At 37.0% G+C, this 23,516-nt stretch overlaps 1 protein-coding gene across 1 annotated transcript in view; it reads left to right on the top strand.

The window, feature by feature from the left end:
- Nucleotides 1-23,516, top strand: part of PRR27 (proline rich 27) — a 49,036-nt gene that overhangs the window by 17,260 nt on the left and 8,260 nt on the right. The window contains exon 16 of the mRNA XM_061145571.1: nucleotides 10,151-10,666. Coding sequence (XP_061001554.1) covers nucleotides 10,151-10,666 — 516 coding nt within the window. The remainder of the gene's footprint in view (nucleotides 1-10,150; nucleotides 10,667-23,516) is intronic.

The following is a 23,516-nucleotide window of genomic DNA, read 5'->3' as shown; positions in this document are numbered from 1 at the left end:
TTCTTTTACAAGTGGTGCTTTTTAAAATTTCCTCTGTACTCTATCCTGTTCAGTATCGTTCACTGGGCAAGGTAATAATAATGATTATAACATCTGAAACTTATTGAACAGCTATGTGCAGGGCAATTTATATATTTGTCTCAATTATCTTTATGACTATTAACATTACTCTTATATTATTAATAACTCTTAAGATTATACCTTATGGATGAGGAAATTTTAGCAAAAAAAAAAAAAAAGGAATATGTTGTCTCCAGGGGCAACATTCTATTTGGATCTACTGATATTTATGACCTGGTGATTCTTACAATTGTCTTTATTTAGCTATTTCTTACTGGAAATGCTCCATTTCTTTCTCCTACACAAATATCAATGGTCTCTAGGCCTCTGGCCACAGCCACTTCTTTTCAATTTCAACATATTTTTTCCTAAATCATAGTGTCCACTTTAAACATTTTAATTGCCACATACAATTGGCTGATTAAAACCAGCTTCTAATTATTTAGATAAATTCAGCTCTAAATTACTGTTCTCCAAATTTAGACAGATATACCCAGTTGACTTCTGAAACCCTGTCTATATTTTTTGGCTCTCCAAATTAAAATGTAAGCAATATCAGTGGCAATGTGTAAGCAGACATCAACTCCTCAGTAATTCAGTAATCAAAACATTATCTGGTATTTGAATGAATTCCATATATTCCATATACTCCACACCTAATATTTTATTTGTTTTGTTGTTTTAGTCGCAAAGTTGTGTCTGACTCTTTCTAACCCCATGGACAGTAGCCTGCCAGACTTCTCTATTCATGGGATTTCCCAGGCAAGAATACTAGAGAGGGCTCCCATTTCCTTCTCCAGGGCATCTTCCTGGATCAGGAATCCAACCTGAGTCCCCTGCATTGGCAGGCAGATTCTTTACCACTGAGCAATTAGGGAAGCCTGATGGCAATATTTTATTACCACAAATTAAACTGGAACATAGCATTTATCATAGCTGCTTTTTGCAATCAACAAATAATCTTCAAGGATTTGTCAAACACTATCTATATGCAAGTTTATATTATTGGTACAGATAGATATCTAAAGAGTCTCTTATAATTGAAAAAGACTTAAAACATATGAAAGCAGGAAAACACATTACAAAACTTTGGACACGGATTGTGTACTTATGGCAGCAATAGTTAGTGGCATATCTTTGTTGAGTGTTTCTCTTGTAAATTAAACATCTTGACATTTCCAAGAGCATAGCAGCCAGTAACAAAATATAAAGTATCCTATTTCCATTATTACAAAATAGCAAGATATATTCTGCTCTATCTGTATTCTGAAGTCACCTACTATTTGTGGATATTAGGTTGTACATAACAGAAGAGTACTCTCATGGTTATTCATGTCTATTCTTTCCACCTGTCAAACATAATCAGCAGATTTCCTAACTTGTTGACTCACAAAGTAATGGACTTAATTATACTAATTTTCAGGGTAACAGTCAGAAATAGAGGGTCAGTGAAGTTTACATGTGGGCTTCTCTGCTGGCTCAGACGGTAAGGAATCCACCTGCAATGTGGGAGACCTGGGTTTGATCCCTGGGTTGGGAAGATCCCCTGAAGGAGAATTCCAACATCTGTATAACTGACTCTGGTCTGATGGCTTCTTTTTTATCTTCCTAATTTTTTCTTGACTTTCTGTGTGTCTTGTAACTCTTTATACTGAATGCCAGACATATGTTATAGTTCAGAATAAGATGAGGAAAATATTTTATGCTTGTATATGAGTACTCTTTTTCCTTCTATGGGGCCTTTAGTAGTGGGATTTGTATTAATTGACTCCACGGAGAGAATATTATGAACTTGAAGAAAGGATTCTCTTTCTCTGAATAAACACTGCAGCCACTATTATGATTCAAGAGTGTATCAACCTAAATCACTTCATGTTGCTCTGATGATGACTTGAGCACTGCCAACCAGTACGATATCGTATTGTCATTTCTTATTGAGTACTATGTATAACTGGAGATACTGTGGTCAATAATAAATTCACAGGGTGGAGCAGCTCTTCTAAGTTTTAATGATTATAATTATTTTGGTAGGTAATTCATATTTGTAACACTCACATAAACTGTAGAAAATTCTGAAAGAGATGGGAATACCAGACCACCTGACCTGCCTCTTGAGAAACCTGTATGCAGGTCAAGAAGCAACAGTGAGAACTGGACATGGAACAACAGACCGGTTCCAAATAGGAAAAGGAGCACGTCAAGGCTGTATATTGTCACCCTGCTTATTTAACTTATATGCAGAGTACATCATGAGAAACGCTGGGCTGGAGGAAGCACAAACTGGAATCAAGATTGCCAGGAGAAATATCAATAACTTCAGATATGCAGATAACACCACCCTTACGGCAGAAAGTGAAGAAGAACTAAAGAGCCTCTTGATGAAAGTGAAAGAGGAGAGTGAAAAAGTTGGCTTAAAGCTCAACATTCAGAAAACTAAGATCATGGTATCCAGTCCTATCACTTCATGGCAAATAGATGAGGAAACAGTGGAAACAGTGGCTGACTTTATTTTGGGGGGTTCCAAAATCACTGCAGATGGTGATTGCAGCCATGAAATTAAAAGACACTTACTCCTTGGAAGGAAAGTTATGACCAACCTAGATAGCATATTAAAAGCAGAGACATTACTTTGCTAACAAAGGTCCATCTAGTCAGGGCTATGGTTTTTCCAGTGGTCATGTATGGATGTGAGAGTTGGACAATAAAGCAAGCTGAGCATCGAAGAATTGATGTTTTTGAACTGTGGTGTTGGAGGAGACTCTTGAGAGTCCCTTGGACTGCAAGGAGATTCAACCAGTCCTGGGTGTTCATTGGAAGGACTGATGTTGAAGCTGAAACTCCAATACTTTGGCCACCTGATCTGAAGAGCTGACTCATTTGAAAAGACCTTGATGCTGAGAAAGATTGAGGGCAGGAGGAGAAGGGAACGACAGAGGATGAGATGGTTGGATGGCATCACCGACTCGATGGACATGGGTTTGGGTAGACTATGGCAGTTGGTGATGGACACGGAGGCCTGGCGTGCTGCAGTCCGTGGGGTCGCAAAGAGTCAGACACCACCGGGCGACTAAACTGAACTGAACTGAACATAAGAAGAGAGACCGTGCTGTTAATTTTTAAACTATTTGTTTTTCAATTGTATTCCATACTTAAAATGAAATAAAGCACAAGATTCCTTCATTGCAATTACCAATTGATGTCAAAAAATCAGTCAAGTAGTGCATATTTGGTCCTCCCAGGCGGCTCCAGTGGTAAAAAAAAAAAAAAAAAAACCCACCTGCCAACGCAGATTCGATCCCTGGGTCCTGGGTCGGGAAGATTCCCTGGAGGAGGGCATGACAACCCACTCCAGTATTCTTGCCTGGAGAATCCCATGGACAGAGCAGCCTGGCGGGATACAATTCGTAGGGTCACACAAAGTCAGACTCGACTGATGTGATTTAATACGCACACACCTAATACATATTTGCAAAGTGCGTTTTGGAATTACATTTAAACTTCCTTATTTTTATGGTTCTGAAATAAGCAAGTAATTTACACTCAAATCAGCCAAATTGATAGGTTTTTATTTTTTTAGTTTTAATGCTGATTTATTTCAAACAAAAGAAGAAACATTAGATTAAGGATTTCTTATAAGCACCCCTGGAGGAAAGGGAGTGAGGCACATTGTCCAGATTAAGACAAGACTGGTACCCCACATCCCCATCCCGGCACACACACTCTATTAAGATGCTCACATTTTTAAAGAGTTTTTTTTTTTTTTTTTTTTTTAAGATTCTCTAGTGGGTCTCAGATAAATTTTAATAGAGTGTGTTGCCTGCAAGAGGAAATGGCAACCCACTTCTAGTAATGCCAGGGAAGCCTGGTGGGCTACAGTCCATGGGGTTGCTTAGAGTTGGACAGAACTTAGGGACTAAACCACCATCAGTGTCTAAATGCATGGCACATTTATGTTCTTTCCTGGTTTGGAGAGGTTGGTAATACAGGGTGTTATGTAAGTCTAACCACCAAATACTTATATTCTCACTTCAAGACTGCATGACAGGAGACGTATCAAAGAAAAATTTGTCTTCTCTAGGTGTAGACTGGACTTAAGAGTTCACATAAACCTGAGAAGGATGGGTTTCTACTGAGGAATTCTCATGTTCTTCTGAAGGATTGAAAAATGGGGTCAAGTAAGCCATTCTCACTTTAAATCTATTTGAAGAAAAAATAAAATCTGAGGAAAAGAGAGGATAAAAAGCATTACTTGAATGGGTCATAAATGTTCTTTGTTGTTGTTTTTTTTCCTTTTTGGAGATTTCTAAAATAATAAATCACAAGTGATACATGGGTAGATAAGTGAATTGAGGCAATGACACCTTGGTGAGATTTTTAAATGCTGATACATCTGGGACTTTTCCATTTCTCAAGTTTTCATTTTAAGGAGTCTAAAATTATAGTTCTATTATCCTTTACTAGCTATCAATTTTTCTGAAAGGAATAAAAATTTTATTTTTACATTCTTTATGAAGAAGAAATATTTATTTCTCTTTAAGAGAATTGTTAATGCATTTAAGCAAATTAATAGTTGTCATATTAAGAAAAAGGTCAAATTTAATTTAAAATATGATACAAACATCTCTGCAAGGTGATCTAACCCAGCCATCCTAAAGGAAATCGTTGGATTTCCTGAAATAATATCGGTGAAATGATTTCAGTGATAATAATAATCACTGAATATTCATTGGAAAGACTGATGCTGAAGCTGAAACTCCAATACTTTGGCCACCTGATGCGAAGAATTGACTCATTAGAAAAGACCCTGATGCTGGGAAAGATTGAAGGCAGGAGAAGAGGATGACAGAGGATGAGATGGTTGGATGGCATCACTGACTTGATGGACATGAGTTTGAGTAAGCTCCAGGTGTTGGAAATGGACAGGGATGCCTGGCGTGCTGCAGTTCATGGGGTCACAAAAAGTCGGACAGCACTGAGAGGCTGAACTGAACTGAACTGATTATAATACAATAATAATTTAGGTTGATATTATTTAAACAACTAATGTAGAATTTCTTTTAAAAGCACACCAAAAAATGTAAATGTGCATTTTCTAACATAATTTATTTTATCTTTATTTATAGATTTTGGCTATAACATATGATCAAATTGATAGGTTCCAAAAATAATGGTAAGGTAAGGGAGAAGTTCTTCTAAATTATTCATCATATGTCAGTTATCAAATAATTATTAGACAATATGATAATTATTGATATAGCAAACTAGACAACTGCCATATAATTTGTCTTTGGAAATTGACTGCAGCCAATAAAATCTTCCTATTTCAAAAACCCAGATAGGGGTACAGGAGTGATTTAGAAAGACAATCAATAGTTAACTTTTCATTGTTAATCTTTAGGACTCTACAATGAGGTACTGTTGTTTAGTTGCTAAGTCATGTCTGACTTTTTTGCAACCCCATAGACTAGCCTGCCCAGCCCTTGGGATTTCCCAGGCAAGAATCCTGGAGTGGATTGCCATTTCCTTCTCCAGGGTATCTTCCCTGACCCAGAGATTGAACCCACATCTCCTGCATTGGCAGGCTAGTTATTTACCACTGAGCTACCAGGGAAGTCCACAATGAGGTAAAGGCTACTTTAAAAATAATTAGACTATAATAAGGAATAAAATACTGTCTCCTTTAGGTATAAATTAATTATATTTTTTGTTTAGCTAATTAAAATTTTTCATTTTCTTTACACAACATTAAAATATAATAGAGGGAAATTTTGATACTCTAAATAGTTTGGGAAAGATTCCTTTGATTGGTGAATTTTTTTCTTTTTCTTGTTCATTTATAATATGACCCATGTTAGAAGACTTAAGGCATCTTGCAAAATAGGTAAAACAGGATTTTTTGAAAAGTTAAAAAGAGTTTGATGAGGAAAAAATAAGGCTAGAAAAAAAAGATAAAGCCAGACATGAGGTAAGTTCACCCAGATGAGGCACCACAACACCCTATAGAGTTCTAAAAATGGGCAAGATATCTGACTCTGAAATTCCTTGTACACAAAGAACAAAAATAAATGCAAAATCAGGAAATAAGCCATGTCAGTATCAATAGGACATGAAAAGAGTAATACTTCAAGAAATCCAAGTCATTGAAAGACATCTGCCATGAAGATAAATTTGGCTTTGGTGTCATTCACATTAGGTAATGCTGACAGTAGATGAACAAGGTGACCAAATTCTCTGTGAAGATTCTTCCTAGTCAGACTAGTAAAGCCATAAACACTTTTATTATTCTGTAGAAGAAAAATATGCAATATATTGTATGTTTTCTGAAACAATCAATTTATAATATTAATGTTCATAGGGTCAACCAACATGAAGTTTCTCCTTTGGGCCTGCCTCATGTATGTTTCTTTTGCAAGAGTAAGTAAATGGACTTTTAAAATTGTAGCAATAGTATAATCATCAAATAGTTGCAGACAGCGATTCTACAATTGTATATTGTAGTTATAGTGTTGATAATGATTCAGAGACATGTTAATGAGAATGTAGTTTATTGTACCAAACTTTTCAAAAGAAATTTTCAGATGCCAAAATAATAAAAGTTGTGTAATCTGAAATGAATAAGCAGCAAGGAAAAGAGGTAAATTCAGAAAGGCAGTGGGTTGGAGGAGAATAAAATTATAGTGAACCAGAATTCCAGGCAGATGATCTTAATAGTTTACATCTTCAAATTATACAAAACTGGATTAGGCTTCCTCTGGAAGTGAAGTCCCATTGCTGGAGGTCTGATGTAGTTGCTGTTTTTCAGTCACTAAGTCATGTCTGACTCTTTATGACCCCATGGACTGCAGCACTCCAGGCTTCTCTGTCTTTCACTATCTCAAAGAGTTTGCTCAAACTCATGTCCATTGAGTTGGTGATGGCATCCAACCATCTCATCCTATGTTACCCCCTTCTCCTCCTGCCTTCAGTCTTTTCCAGCATCAGGGTCTTTTTCAATGAGTTGGTTCTTTGCATCAGGCGGCCAAAGTGTTGGAGCTTCAGTTTTAGCATCAGTTCTTTCAGTAAATATTCAGGGTTAATTTAAGGATTAACTGGTTGGATCAACTTGCAGTCCAAGAGACTCTCAAGAGTCTTCTCCAACACCACAATTCAATAGTATCAGTTCTTCAACTCTCACCCTTCTTTATGGTCCAACTGTCCCATCCATACATGCATACTGGAAAAACCATAGTTTTTACTATATGAACCTTTGTCAGCAAAGTGATGTCTCTGCTTTCCAATATGGTATCTAGGTTGGTCATAGCTTTTCTTCCAAGAAGCAAGCATCTATTAATTTTGTGACTACAGTCACCATCCAGTGATTTTGTAGCCCAAGAAAATAAAGTCTGTCACGGTTACTATTGTTTCCCCACCTATCTGCCATGAACAGACGGGACCAGATGCCACGATCTTAGTTTTTTCAATGTTGAGCTTTAAGCCAACTTTTTCTCTCTCCTCTTTTACATTAATCAAGAGGCTCTTTAGTTCCTCTTTGCTTTCTGCTGTTATAGTGGCATCATCTGCACATCTGAAGTTGTTGATATTTTTCCCAGCAATCTTGATTCCAGCTTGTGCTTCATCCATCCTGGCATTTCGTATGATGCACTCTGCCTAAAGGTAAATAAGTAGGGTGACAATATACAGCCTTGATATACTCCTTTTCCAATTTTGAATCAGTCTGCTGTTCCATGCCCAGTTCTAACTGTTGCTTCTTGACCTGCATAAAAGTTTCTCAGGAGACAGGTGAAGTGGTCTGGTATTGCCATCTCTTTAAGAATTTTCCACAGTTTGCTCTGATCCACACAGTCAAAAGCTTTAGCATAGTCAACAAAGCAAAAGCAGACATTGTTTTGGAATTGCCTTGCTTTTTCTATGATCCAGAAGATGGCAATTTGATTCCTGGTTCCTGTGCTTTTTCTAAATCCAGCTTGTACATCTAAAAGTTCTTAGTTCACATACTATTGAAGCTTAGCTTGAAGGATTTTGAGCATTATCTTGCTAGCATATGAAATAAGCACAATTATATAGTAGTTTGAAGAACATTCTTTGGTATTGCCTTTCTTTGGTAGTGGAATGAAAACTGAACTTTTCCAGTCTTGTGGCCACTGCTGAGCCTTTCAAATTTGCTGGTATATTGAGTGCAGCACTTTCACAGCATCTTTTAGGACTTGCAATAGCTCAGCTGAAATTCCATCACCTCCTCTACCTTTTTTCTTACTAATTATTCCTAAGGACCCCTTAACTTCACACTTTGGCGTGTCTGGCTTTAGGTAAGTGAGCACACCATCATGGTTATCAGGGTCATGAAGACTTTTTTTGTATAGTTTTCTGTGTATTCTTGCCATCTCTTCTTAATCTCTTCAGCTTCTCTTAGGTCCTTGCTGCTTCTGTCCTTTATTGTGCCCATATTTGCATGAAATATTCCCTTGATATCTCCAATTTTCTTGAAGAGATCTCTAGTCTTTCCCATTCTGCTGTTTTCCTGTATTTATTTCAATTTTTCACTTAAGTCTTTCTTATCTCTCCTTTCTTATCTCTGTGGAACTCCATAATGAATAACCATAGTGAATTAACTTTTTCCTTTGTTTTAGAAATGCTTCCACTTTATTGATGAGGTAAAACTTTTTTTTTTCATCTATGTATAAATGTATTTTAGAGGAAATGGAAACCCACTCCAGTATTCTTGCCTAGAGAAATCCATGGACAGAGGAGCCTGACAGGCTATGGTCCATGGGATTGCAAACAGTTGGACATGACTGAGCGACTAACATACACATAAATGTATTTGTTTCTACCTTGAAGTATATTTTACATTTTAAAACTCTCTGATTTTTAGTATGCAATTTTGTGACTACTGTTGCTGTTAAAATATTAATCCTATTAAACTCATATTTGATAGAAAAATGTTTATGAAGTATACATATATTTGTGCTCAACATATTTACTATAAGAATTTTCTTTCTTTTCAATGAACAGAAGCATTAAGCAAGTATACACCCTTTATAGTGGATATAAGTTTTGCTATGCCCAGGTTTTCTCCTCACGCTTTGACAAGATTTTATGACAATATTGTACTGAGTTTACTTCAACAAAATAAGTGATGAATCTGAGAAGATTTTGCCTATATGAAAAGATAGCAGAAGAAAGCATGATCTAGGAATTACTAGCAGGAGGAGTATGTCCTAAAGTGTTAGGTGATTTCTGTGCAGCAAATACTCAAATTATCCCTATGTAGCACACCAAGACATTCATCAGTTCACTGCCATTAGAAATTTTTTTTAGTTCTTTGTCATTTTTGCCTCAATTCTGATGACAGGAGAGTGCTAAGAAAATAATACTTATATCTACCCACAAGTATGCAGTAGATCAACACAACAATCTGTCAAGGAAAGGCCAAGGCACATGATCCAGATATGTTCAGTTTTAACCAAATACCATTAGACATACGGCAAAGGAATAGAAAATAATTTAAAAATGAAAACAATATGAGATACTACTTTTAATTTCTTACAAGAGTTAAGATTTTAATCATAAGAATTAGAACTCCCTGATCACACTATGAATCACTGTGTCTGTCTCTGTGAACACTCTGGAATGTCTATTGTTTGTGTATTATGCATCTTACCTTCATGATCCAGGAGCAAGTATTTTAACTCAGTAATTCAGGAAACTACCCTAAAATTGGAAATAATATTATGCACAATATTAAATTTTAATGAAGAAACTTCCTACCTGGGAGACAACAACCCTGGCACAAGCAAAGAAACCCTGTCTGTTCTATGCAGGTGGACAGCACAGGGTAGGCATTCATTTGATACTTCTAAAAAGTTCTTGAAAATACATCAAGAAAGACAAAGTATCCCCAAACCATTGAGGAACAATCTACATTCATTGAGAAGTTATATTGCAAAGTTTTTAGTCCCTGGGGATTATGTGATAAGCCCAAATGATGATATAATATAATATTTACCCATTAAATGTCATCACAGTCATAAGTAATATAGAGATAGGATGGAGGTAATCATTTTTAATTGACTACTTTGCTCTCCTTTAGGATTACAGTGACAACATAGGCAGTCCTTACCCAGTTAACCCATCTGCAAGTATTTCTTACCCAGTTAACCCATCTGCAAGTATTCCTTATCCCATGCCAGACAGTGATTACACTCCTCCTGTCTATCTTACAAAGACTAACTTCCCCAATTACCCTGTGAATCCTGATCTTGATACAGCAGTACCCTCAAATCCCCTGGTTTTCACTGCTCTTGGAGCTCCCCTCTACAGTATTGCTAGTCTTCCCATATCTCCTTTTCCCCATCAACTTCCTCCTACTGGGGTTTTCCGCCTTGTTCCTGCCTCAAGTAGACCTACGGGACCTTTTTACCCACCTAATGAAGCTGCACCTTCTGCAGACAATACATACATAGTTGAGATTCTTGTCCCACCTACCACACCCCCACCTACTCTCCCAGATATCCAACCACTTACTCTGACAGAGCCTGATGAAGCCGAGCCTGCAGCAGCTGCCCATGTTGGTCTAGAACCTCACTCCTCTATTTCTTTTGACCAGGTAAGTGGCCTCAGTCTTAGTCCTATGATGCATGAGATTTATAGTAGCAGGAAAGAAACAGTCTCTCCATAAACAAACATATTATCCACTGAGATATTTTGAACAGCTTTGTTGAGATAGGATATACAACAAACTACCAATACTAAAAGTGTATAATCTGATAAGTTTGGGCATGTATACACACCCATGGTTTGTTGGCATCGCTGACTCAATGAACATGAGCTTGAACAAACTCAGAGATAGTAAAGGAAAGGGAAAGACTGACTTGCTGCAGTTCATGAGGTTGCAAAGAGTCTGATACAACTTAGTGACTGAAGAACAGCAATGAAAAAAACACCAAGATAAGACTATATTCACAATAGCCAGAGGTATCCTACTGGTTATTTTTTCATTATTGTTTGTTTGTTTTAAATATTCACACACTCCCCTTTTTCCTGTTCTTGTTGTACTTTCTGTTGGTACAGATTCAGTCGCAATTTCCAGAATGCTATATAAGCAGAATCATACTGTATATACTCTTTCATGCCTGGTTTCTTTCACTCAGCATAATTATTCTGAGATTTATCCATGTAGTTATGCATATCAATAGTTCAGTCACTTTTTTTGCAAAGTTGTGTTAGATTATATGGATATATCATAATTTTTACCCATTCATTTGTTGATGAACATTTTAACTTCCAAGCTGAATACCATCTATACCATTTATTTATATCCAGTTACATATTGCATACAGTATTGTCTTAAATTGCTTAGTTCAATATTCAATAAAAACTGATTAGATGGACAGCCTTGCCTTGCTTCTGATATTGAGGGAAAGAATTTATTCTAGGATGTCATTAGGTTGCTATGATTTTCACCCTTAGTAAACAGGAATGGAGAAACATTTTGATCTAAGGATAATTTTTCCCATTGCATAGATCAAATCATTCTGAGTGCTCAGCCATATGACCTGTGAAAACTAAGCTTTTTTAACTCTGGCTGTGTGATCAAGGGCTTCCCAGGTGGTTCCAGTGTTAAAGAACCTGCCTGCCAAAGCAGGAGACATAAGAGATTCAGGTTCAATCCCTGGGTCAGGAAGATCCCCTGGAGCAGGGCCTGGCAACCCACTCCAGTATTCTTGCCTGGAGAACCTCATGTACCGGGAGCCTGGCAGGCTACAGTCCATAGGGTTGCAAAGAGTCAGACACAACTGAAGTGACTTAGCACCCATATGTGATAAAAATGTTTTTTCCTGCCAGATACTGTGCCATTTTGAGCACTAGATGTTTTTTCATTTCATCTTTTCAGATGGCTCCTGACCTGACCTGAGGTAGTATCATCATATCTTAGGACAATCTATTTATTTATTTATATTGACTTATATTTGATTTACAATATTATATTAGTTTTAGGTATACATCATTGTGATTTGATATTTTTAAAGATTGTATTCCATGTAAAGTTATTACAAAACATTGACTATTTTGCCCTGTGTGGTACAGTATATTCTTGTTGCTTATCTATTTTATACATAGTAGTTTGTATCTCCTAATCCCAAACCCCTATCTTGTCCCTCCCACCTTCCTTCTCCCCACCGATAACCACTATTTTGTGCTCCATAACTGTCTTTTTCTGTTTTGTTATATACAGTATTTTAATTTTTAGATTCCACATATAACTTGATAACACAGAGACTGTCTTTCTCTGTCTGACTGATTTCACTAAGCATAATACTCCTAGGCCCATTCACGTTGTTGCAAATGGCAAAAGTTCATTCCTTGTTATAGCTGATTAATATTTGTATATATTGGTATATATATGGAGGGAATGGCAATCCACTCCAGTATTTTTGCCTGGAGAATTCCATGGACAGAGGAGCCTGGTGGGCTACAGTCCATGGCTGACTAATATTCCATTGTACATATACAATGGAATATTAATATATATATATTAGTGTGTGTGTATATATATATATGTGAAATATTAATATATATATATATTAGTGTGTGTGTGTATATATACATATATATATGTATATATATATATATGTGAAATCACACCTTGCATATTTGTTCATCTATTGATGAACTTGTACCTTGCTTCCATATCTTGGCTATTGTAAATAACACTGCTATAAGCATAGGATAACCTCTTCCGATCTTTGTATCTATGTTTTTGTCCTCCTCTTTCCTTCAGATTCTCTGCCCTGTGAATTTTAGCTATCTTGGTCTCCCTAGACTCCCAGCTCCAGCTCCCTTCACTAAGGCCTCGAAACAATGCAAGCAGTAAGCTAAGACAATCATAGGGTTCATTTCCGCTGCTTCTTGTCTCTTAGGGATTGCTGTTCTTCATAAATTGATATTCAGATCTTCAGAAATAGTTGCTTCTCATATTTTGGTATTTTTTAAATTCATTTCAGACAAGTTTCTGTTACTTATTTTAACCAAAACTATAGTCCTCTAAATTTTCTTAAAAATGATGATTTAAAAAAGAAAAATAGAATCCCTTTGTCCCTAAGTTTTAGAGCTGTGGCTATTTTAAAAAAGGAAAAGAATGATTCCAAAGTACATGGAAGATACTCTGAAACCTGGGCACAGGCTAAAGACAAATGAGAGCTTAAACTCAACAGTGAATAATTTCTAAAGTGTATTGCCACTAATTGAATACTCCTAGTAGTTGTTTGCTAGAAGGAGGTAAAACTTTGCTTCTTGTACCCTTATTCCTGATAGAGATCAGGATCAAGTTAAATGGTTGCATGGAACTGCTCCCCAGAAGTTTAAAGAGCCATCCTGCTGCTCCAATGCTCTACATATTAACATGTTCCTTTAGTATGTTTGACACAAAGTACTCTCCTTCCATCAGTCTATATACATACTTATGGTTCCTGACTCACGTGGAGATAAACAGATATTTTAGAAAGTATGGGTAAAAAGAAATAAGACTTCAGAAAAGAGGGCCTTGAAAACTGCTAAATGTATTAGGCTGTTTCCTATATGCAAAGGAATTTATTAAGGACCCTTATTACATAATTTGACCAGTTCTTTGTTTCCAAAAGCTAAGTCTGATAGCAGTATCAGTTCAGTTCAGTTCAGTTCAATCATTCAGTCGTGTCTGACTCTTTGCAACCACATGGACTGCAGCATGCCAGGCCTCCCTGTCCATCACCAACTCTCAAAGTTTACCCAAACTCTTGTCCATTGAGTTGGTGATGCCATCCAACCATCTCATCCTCTGATGTCCCCTTCTCCTCCCACCTTCAATCTTTCCCAGCATTAGGGTCTTTTCAAATAAGTCAGCTCTTCACATCAGGAGGCCAAAGTATTGGAGTTTCAGCTTCAACAACAGTCCTTCCAATGAACACTCAGGACTGATCTTTAGGATGGCCTGGTTGGATCTCCTTGCAGTACAAAGGACTCTCAAGTGTCTGCTCCAACACCACAGTTCAAAAGCATCAATTCTTCAGCAACTCAGCTTTCTTTATGGTCTTACTCTCACATCCATACATGACTATTGGAAAAATCATAACTTTGACTAGATGGACATTTGTCAGCAAAGCAATGTCTCCGCCTTTTAAATGCTGTCTAGGTTTGTCACAAATTTTCTTCCAAGGAGCAAGCATCTTTTAACTTCATGGCTGCAATCAACATCTGCAGTGATTTTGGAGCCCAAGAAAATAAATTCTGTCACTCTTTCCATTGTTTCCCATCTATTTGCCATCAAGCGATGGGACTGGATGTCATGATCTTAGTTTTTGAATTTTGAGTTTTAAGCCAGCTTTTTCACTCTCCTTTTTCACTTTCATCAAGAGGTTCCTTAGTTCCTCTTCACTTTCTTCCATAAGGGTGGTGTCATCTGCTTATCTGAGGTTATTGATATTTCTCCTGGAAATCTTGATTCCAGCTTGTGCTTCATCCAGCCCAGCATTTTCCATGATGTACTCTGCCTTGACTTACTTCTTTCCCAATTTGGAACCAGTCTGTTGTTCCATGTCCAGTTCTAACTGTTGCTTCTTGACCTGCATGCAGATTTCTCAGGAGGCAGGTCAGGTGGTCTGGTATTCCCATATCTTTAAGAATTTTCCACAGTTTGTGATGATCCATGCAGTCAAAGGCTTTGGCATAGTCAATAAAGCAGAAATAGATGTTTTTCTGGAACTCTCTTGCTTTTTTGATTATCCAGCACATCTTTTCAATTTGATCTCTGATTCCTCTGCCTTTTCTAAATCCAGCTTGAACATCTGAAACTTCCCAGTTCATGTACTGTTGAAGCCTAACTTGGAGAATTTTCAGCATTACTTCGCTAGAGTATCAGATGAGTGCAATTATGTGGTAATTTGAACATTCTTTGGTATTGCCTTTCTTTAGGATTGAAATGAAAACTGACCTTTTCCAGTCCTGTGGCCACTGCTGAGTCTTCCAAATTTGCTGGCATATTGAGTGTAACACTTTCACAGCATCATCTTTTAGGACTTGAAATAGCTCAGCTGGAATTCCATCACCTCCACTAGCCTTGTTTGTAGTGATGCTTCCTAAGGTCCACTTGACTTCACACTCCACGATGTCTGGCTCTTGGTGAGTGATCACACCATCATGGTTATCTGGGTCATTAAGATCTTTTTTGTATAGTTATTCTGAGTATTCTTGCCACTGCTTCTTAATATCTTCTGCTCCTGTTAGGTCCATACCATTTCTATCCTTTATTGTGACCTCATTCCTTTATCCTTTCATAAATCTTTTCCAATTTGACTGTTATAAATATTCACTAGACAGGAAAATAGCAAGGCTTTATTTGACTGTTAACCACATCAGGATTTCTGCTGAGACGACATCAGTGCTTACAGTAGAATTGAAGACCTAATTTGATAGCTTTTACTACTGTTGGTAGGACTTCCCTGGTGGCTCAGACGATAAAGCATCTGCCTATAATGCGGGAGAGCCAGGTTCAATCCCTGGGTCAGGAAGATCCCCTGGAGAAGGAAATGGCAACCCACTCCAGTACTCTTGCTTGGAAAATCCCATGGACAGTTGATCCTCGAAGGCTACAGTCCATGTGGTTGCAAAGAGTTGGACATGACTGAGCAACTTCACTTCCCTATTGTTGGTGATGCCTCTTAACAGCAGCTATTACAAAACAAATTAAAAGGTTTAAATGTTGAGTTAAACCTTTTCTACTGCCATATTCTTTGAGGTTTTTATTTTACCATTATATAAGATAAAAGAATATTTATTAGTGAATTAGTTCAAGATATTCCAAAATTTAATACTTTCATATTTTCAGTAAACATTTATATTTCTTTCCTTACTATATTAATGACAATTCATAACAGGTAAGAGAAAGAGTACTACTTTTCTAGAAAAGTTTTTTAAGACAGAAAAGGAATTCTACTTCAAGTCATTCAGTATCAGGAGACTGGTGATCTGATCCCAACACTTCCACACAAAATGTTCTATATAATATATGCATGCATGCAAATAAATCATAACATTGAATTAACATTGCATTTTTAAATTGTTATGAGAATGCATAATAGCTGTAAGAAGATAGAGGAAAACAAACATGATTCTCTTAAATGTGACTTCTAATAGTAGCATGGATTTGTAGATAACCATTCAATATAGTCCCTTAATGTTAAAACCATAACGCAACGAGAGGAATTTTCTATAGTCATTTGATAACTTTTATACAAAACTAATATGTTGTCTTTCTTTTTCAGGAATAATTGGAACAAGAATCAGTGAAAGCTAAAAAAAATTATTTTCTTTTCAAAGATTACCATTGTTATATTAAAAATATATTTCAATAAAAAACACTTAAATAATCAGTCTCACCATATAGGTTTGTTTGTGATATTTTTTCATTGGATTTAATTTATATAGAAATGATATTTATGGTGTATTTTTTTTCCAATTCACAATTTTAAAAGGTTACTTCTTAACTATGTAAATAATAATTGTCAGAGATTTAAACATCTGTTGGCAATATGTGCTTTTCTTTTGAATAAACCCTATATAAAAAATATAACACAAATAGAATTTTTTATTTTTTGTTTCCAATTTGTGTCTTCTGAAAGTAAACAGAAAGTAGTTTGTTAGGGAAATTAAAATGGAGGAAGTCTTGTTCGACTTTCAGAAGTAGGAGAGCTGACTTGCTTCTGACCTGTCTGGACACTGTCTGGGTTCCATGCCTGTCTGTAAGCACAGCAAGTCAAGTGGTACCTTAGATAAGAAAAGGAACGGGTCTTGAAATTCTTGAGTCCCTGAGGGTCTGGCCAATGCCCCAGGGATCTAATGAAATCCTTTGACTTACAGAGTGAAACACAGTATTTTAAAAAGATTAAAGTAAAACCAGAGCTGCATTTTTGTGCACAATCTGGTAAAGACATCACTTTGTGGCCTGGGATAATAAATGGGAGCCCTTGAAATTGCAATCTGAAGTCTCACCCATGAGATAGATGCACTGCCTGGGACCCTTTCCCAATTGGGACTTCAGATTGCTGCTAACAAGGGACTTCCCAGTGCTATTTAACTCTGGATGTCATTCGGCTCCATTTGGTGATGTATGTGCTGCTACTTTTCTCTATTGCATCTGTTTCTTTACTTGTAATGACTGTGTATTTAAATTAAGCCCAATAATCTTCTATTAAATATTAAAATTGCTTATTGTGTGTGATGAGTGGTTTCTTTAGTTAACAAATCCTTTGAACCTAAAACAAAAGTAAAACTTTCAGCAAAACATAAAAAGGAGACAAGCATCATTCCATGGCTATCTCCCCATTTCCCTTCCCCTAAAATGTTTCACCTGCTTTTTAAACATTTATCTAACATCAATTTACATAGTACTTTGCAGTGCTAGGCACTGTTCTAAGTTCCTAACAATATAAGTTTATTAAGCCCTTATAATAAGCCTGCAAATATATACAGTTATTCCCACTTAAATCTTAGGTAACTGAATAACAGAGAAGATAAATGATTTGCCAAGATTACACAGCTGAAATGTATCAGAGGCAGAATGAGAAAGCATACCAAGGAAACATGGAATTAGAACTTTACTGGAAATTAGAAAATACAAACTAACCTGAAGTTAAGCATGATAAGTGTGCTAATTTCTTTTGGTTATTGCAACAAATTACAAAGTTGGTGGCTTAAATAAATAATAATTCATTCCCTCACATTTCAGGCAGTCCAAAATCAAGTTGACTGGGCTGAAACTAATATGTCACAAGGTCATTGGTGCCTTGATAGGCTTTTGGGAAGCTGTGACCCTCCCAGTTTCTTTCTGTAGCTATTAGCATCTCTTAACTTGTGGCTGCATCATTCTAATCTTCAAGGAATAAAGCATCAAGTCTCTGTCTGATTATTTTTTACAGTATTTTCTCCCATGTATCTTCTCAAATCTTACCTTTAAAAGGTATATGTGATTGCATTTGGGGCTTCCCAGGTGGCTCAATGGCAAAGAATCTGCCTGCCAATGCAGGAGACGCAGAAACACAAATTCAGTCCCTGGGTCAGGAAGATCCCCTGAAGGAGGAAATGTTAACTCACTCCAGTGTTCTTGCCTGGAAAAATCAACGGACAGAGGAGCTTCGCAGGCTACAATCCATGGGATCACAAAGAGTCGGACACAACTAAAGATTGCATTCAGGGCATACCTAGGTAATACAGTATAATCTCTCCATTTTTGAACTCTAAACTTAATCACATCTTTCAAAGATGCTTTTTTTTTTCCTCTTTTGCCAAATAAGGTAACATCTGAAGGTTCCAAGTATTGGAACAAAGAAACCTCTTGCGGAGGCCCCAGAGGCAACAGACAGAATTCAAATTGGAGTTAGATATCAAGTTAATGGAGAATAACTCCTTAGTTAAATCACCCTACTCAGACATGGAAAGATGGATGATATTTGAGCAATGAATGAAACCTTTGGCAAACTCATAGCTCTTTATGTTTAAATATATAAATCCTTATAAGTCAGTTTCTAGTAAAGTCAGTGTGAATCTGAAAATTAGGAGAAAGAAAATGAAAAAGGCCAAGATCCTACAAACAGAATTGGCCCGACACGAAGCAGAAAGAAAGGAACTTAAGGAGTAGATTAAGAGGCACAAACTTTTATGTATAAAATGAGCTACAAGGTTATATCGTGTAGCACAGGGAATACAGTTAATATAATATTTTTTTAAGTGTTAATCTCCAGCCCAGGTTGGATGCATGAGACAAGTGCTCGGGCCTGGTGCACTGGGAAGACCCAGAGGGATCGGGTAGAGAGGGAGGTGGGAGGGGGGATCGGGATGGGGAATACATGTAAATCCATGGCTGATTCATGCCAATGTATGACCAAAACCACTACAATATAGTAAAGTAATTAGCCTCCAACTAATAAAAATAAATGGAAAAAAAATTTTTTAAAAAAGTGTGAATCACAATACTGTACATCTGTAACTTCTATAATATTTACATCCGTTATACTTCAATTAAAAGAAACATAGCAAAAAATGCTAAAGACAAGACTTTCACTTTAAAAACAAATTGAGAATTGGTTAATGTATTTAAAAATTCACCTGGGACTACTTACAAAGAGAGGAAGGAAAACTGAAGACAGAGGACCCTGGGGCCATGTCCCCTGGCTTGTGGAAAGGTGATGGCAGGAAATACTGGATTGGCTGCTAGTGTGGTGACACCGGTTACCAATAGCCTGGAAAATTCAAAAGCTAAGAAAAAGTTTTGAAATTTTGATTCGTTGGGGCCCCAAAAACCACAAACTTTGACATCAGTAGAATTCAGACTTCAGGAAATAGTTGAGGATGACTCAGAGAGTTCTAGTTAACAGACTAGGTTCTAGTGACAGAAACATTGCATCTTAAGTCAGGGTCCCGGCTGTCACAACTGTTAGCTTCATGACATTAGCCACTTAACCTCTTTAGGACCAACGTTCAGCTGTTGAAAAAATAGGCTCATAATAATCTCAACCCTTTAAAAAATTATTGTCTCTAAAATCACAATATCTAAGAGAATTGATATAGTTAAGTTATTGTTGCCCAGATGCCAGACCTCTAAATCATCCAGTAACAAAGCCTGGCACACAGGGGTTACTTTAAGAGTATTTGGTAAACAAGATCCTATATAACCAAGTTATTTGCATTCACAGTATACAGTTGCCAAGTATAGCAAAGTATTCTCTCTAGTAGCAAAACTAAGTATTTTGATAGCTGTTGAATATTTGCCAACCTCACCATCAACACTGACTGCCCATTTAAATAACCCTGTTAAATGTCTGTTTTGTCAAGGCACACACAAAAATTCGGATTTATTTGGTAGGGTGGGTCTAAGTAAAGGTATTTTTTAGCATTTCCAAGGTAATTCCAAAGTGCACCTAAGATTGGGAAAAACTGATCTTTGTATCGTAGAAAAAGGAGACCTGAAAATTTAATCTAAATGAGTTCTAGAAATATAATTTCATCAATTTTTGAACACAAAGTAAAATCCTCCAAATCTATGAAAAAACACTCAAAAATAAATAGGTACATTTTTTGAAAGCTAGTAAAAGTAGTTATCTACAGCCAAATGTTGACAAAATTGAAAAGGATTATAGCCATTTTAAAAGACAGACTGGAAAGTTTATCTAAATTTCAGAGGTTGAACAGGGCCCCTAAGCATTGGAAACCACTAACAACTTTTTGATCAGGGAAAGATGGAATGAAAGTATTATTTTTACAATGATAATATGGACAGAGTGTATGGTCCACATTAGAAAGAGGGAGAAAAAAAAAATGGGAGAACAGCACTCAGGAAATCTTAGTTCGTGACAGTACAAATAAAAAGTAATAGTGAGAAAAAAGAGGATTTAGAGTAAAATTTTATTATAGATTAGAAAAGATAGACTTTTCCAAGGATGGAAATGAAGAAAAGAGGAATCCAGGGTTTCTGGTTTATTTTACTAAATGAAAAGAGAACAGGAAAACCTTAGAAGAGATGATCCATTATTGTTTGTTTGTCATGTGGAGCTCTGCTTTATATTTTAAGAGGGGAAAGATATAAAAAAAGACAATTCAGTTATGTTAATTATGAATGTCAAAAGTGACAAAATATCTCATTATGAACACTAGGCAGACAAAGATGGTGAATAAAACTTCATGGGAGAATTGAAAACCGGAGATAAAGATATGACATATTTTCATCCAATACATATCAAGCATCCCCCCTCGGTCAGGTCACTTATAAGTGACACTTGAATTCCTAGAAGCAAAGTTTAGAAGAATCAAATAATAGCAATATGAATTTCTGCCCCAGGTGTCATTTTAGATAATCATGAGAGCCCAAGCAGAATCAATCAAAAGTTTAACTTAATTAATTAATCAGGCAGTGATTGAACGTACATCAAATGTATGACAGAGACTAAGAGGGCATCACTTCTAGAAGTTTACTGCCTAACTTTGGAGAACTATAAATAAACAATTATAATTTGATTGGCAGGAAAATGACGTGCTCGTATGTGTTATTAGTCATATAGCATATACAGAAAATTACCCCCACAGTAACTCTCCTCCACACACATTATCCACCCAGTGGTAAAAATCATGTTTTTAAATCAAGTGTTACTCAAATCATATCATTGGACTCTTTAAAAGCCTCTAGTGTTTTCTCTATTAACATAGACTATATTCTAAACCCTCACCAGGGATACAAGACTTACCTGCTCTAACTAAGGATTTTTCATTTCCTATCACATTCTCCATTTTGCTCCATGGTCAAGACACAAGGACTTTCTATTTATTTTCAACTATGGTGTGTGTTTCCTATCCAAGAAACTTTGCACTGCTTTGTGAATGACTGGCTGCTTTTCCACCTTTCAGTTCGGTTCAGTTCGGTCGCTCAGTCGTGTCTGACTCTTTCTGACCCCATGAACAGCTGTACGCCAGGCCTCCCTGTCCATCACCAACTCCGGGAGTTTACTCAAACTCATGCCCATTGAGTCGGTGATGCCATCCAGCCATCTCATCCTCTGTCGTCCCCTTCTCCTCCTGCCCTCAATCTTTCCCAGCATCAGGGTCTTTTCAAATGAGTCAGCTCTTCACATCAGGTGGCCAAAGTATTGGAGTTTCAGCTTCCAGTGAACACCCAGGACTGATCTGCTTTAGGATGGACTGGTTGGATCTCCTTGCAGTCCAAGGGATTCTCAAGAGTCATCTCCAACACCACAGTTCAAAAGCATCAATTCTATGGTGCTCAGCTTTCTGTATAGTCCAACTCTCACATCCATACATGACTACTGGAAAAACCAAAGCCTTGACTAGACGGATCATTGTTGACAAAGTAATGTCTCTGCTTTTTAATATGCTGTCTAGGTTGGTCATAACTTTCCTTCCAAGGAGCAAAGGTCTTTTAATTTCATGGCTGCAATCACCATCTGCAGTGATTTTGGAGCCCAAAAAAATAAAGTCTGTCACTGTTGCCACTGTTTCCCCATCCATTTGCCATTAAGTGATGGGACTGGATGTCATGATCTTAGTTTTCTGAATGTTGAGCTTTAAGCCAACTTTTTCAGTCTCCTCTTTCACATTCATCAAGAGGCTCTTTAGTTCTTCTTCACTTTCTACCATAGGGTGGTGTCATCTGCATATCTGAGGTTATTGATATTTCTCCCGGCAATCTTGATTCCAGCGTGTGCTTCCTCCAGCCCAGCGTTTCTCATGATGTACTCTGCATATAAGTTAAATAAGCAGGGTGACAACATACAGCCTTGACATACTCTTTTTCCTATTTGGAACCAGTCTGTTGTTCCATGTCCAGTTCTAACTGTTGCATCCTGACCTGCATACAGGTTTCTCAAGAGGCAGGTCAGATGGTCTGGTATTCCCATCTCTTTCAGAATTTTCCAGTTTATTGTGATCCACACAGTCAAAGGCTTTGGCATAGTCAATAAAGCAGAAATAGATGCTTCTCTGGAACTCTCTTGCTTTTTTGATGATCCAGCAGATGTTGGCAATTTGATCTTTGGTTCCTCTGCCTTTTCTAAAACCAGTTTGAACATCTGGAATTTCAAAGTTCACGTATTGCTGAAGCCTGGCTTGGAGAATTTTGAGTATTACTTTCCTAGCATGTGAGATGAGTGCAATTGCACGGTAGTTTGAGCATTCTTTGTGATTGCCTTTCTTAGGGATTGGAATGAAAACTGACCTTTTCCAGTCCTGTGGCCACTGCTGAGTTTTCCAAATTTGCTGGCATATTGAGTGCAGCACTTTCACATCATCATCTTTCAGGATTTGAAATAGCTCAACTGGAATTCCATCACCTCCACTAGTTTTGTTCGTAGTGATGCTTTCTAAGGCCCACTTGACTTCACATTCCAGGATTTCTGGCTGTATGTAGAGTGTGAGTGATCACACCATTGTGATTATCTGGGTCATGAAGATCTTTTTTGTATAGTTCTTCTGTGTATTCTTGCCACCTCTTCTTAATATCTTCTACTTCTGTTAGGTCCATACCATTTCTGTCCTTTATTGTGCCCGTCTTTGCATGAAGTTTTCCCTTGGTATCTCTAATTTTCTTAGAGAGCTCTCTAGTCTTTCCCATTCTATTGCTTTCCTCTATTTCTTTGCATTGATCGCTGAGAAAGGCTTTCTTATCTCTCCTTGCTATTCTTTGGAACTCTGCATTCAAATGGGTATATCTTTCCTTTTCTCCTTTGCTTTTCACTTCTCTTCTTTTCACAGCTATTTGTAAGGCCTCCTCAGACAGCCATTTTGCTTTTTTGTATTTCTGTTTCTTGGGGATGGTCTTGCTCCCTGTCTCCTGTACAGTGTCATGAACTTCCATCCATAGTTTATCAGGCACTCTGTCTATCAGATCTAGCCCCTTAAATCTATTTCTCACTTCCACT

The sequence above is a fragment of the Dama dama genome, chromosome 6 (assembly GCF_033118175.1).
Source record: "Dama dama isolate Ldn47 chromosome 6, ASM3311817v1, whole genome shotgun sequence".
NCBI lineage: Eukaryota > Metazoa > Chordata > Mammalia > Artiodactyla > Cervidae > Dama > Dama dama.
Note: the sequence above shows the minus strand (reverse complement) of the source record. Positions and strands in the feature narration are given on the sequence as shown.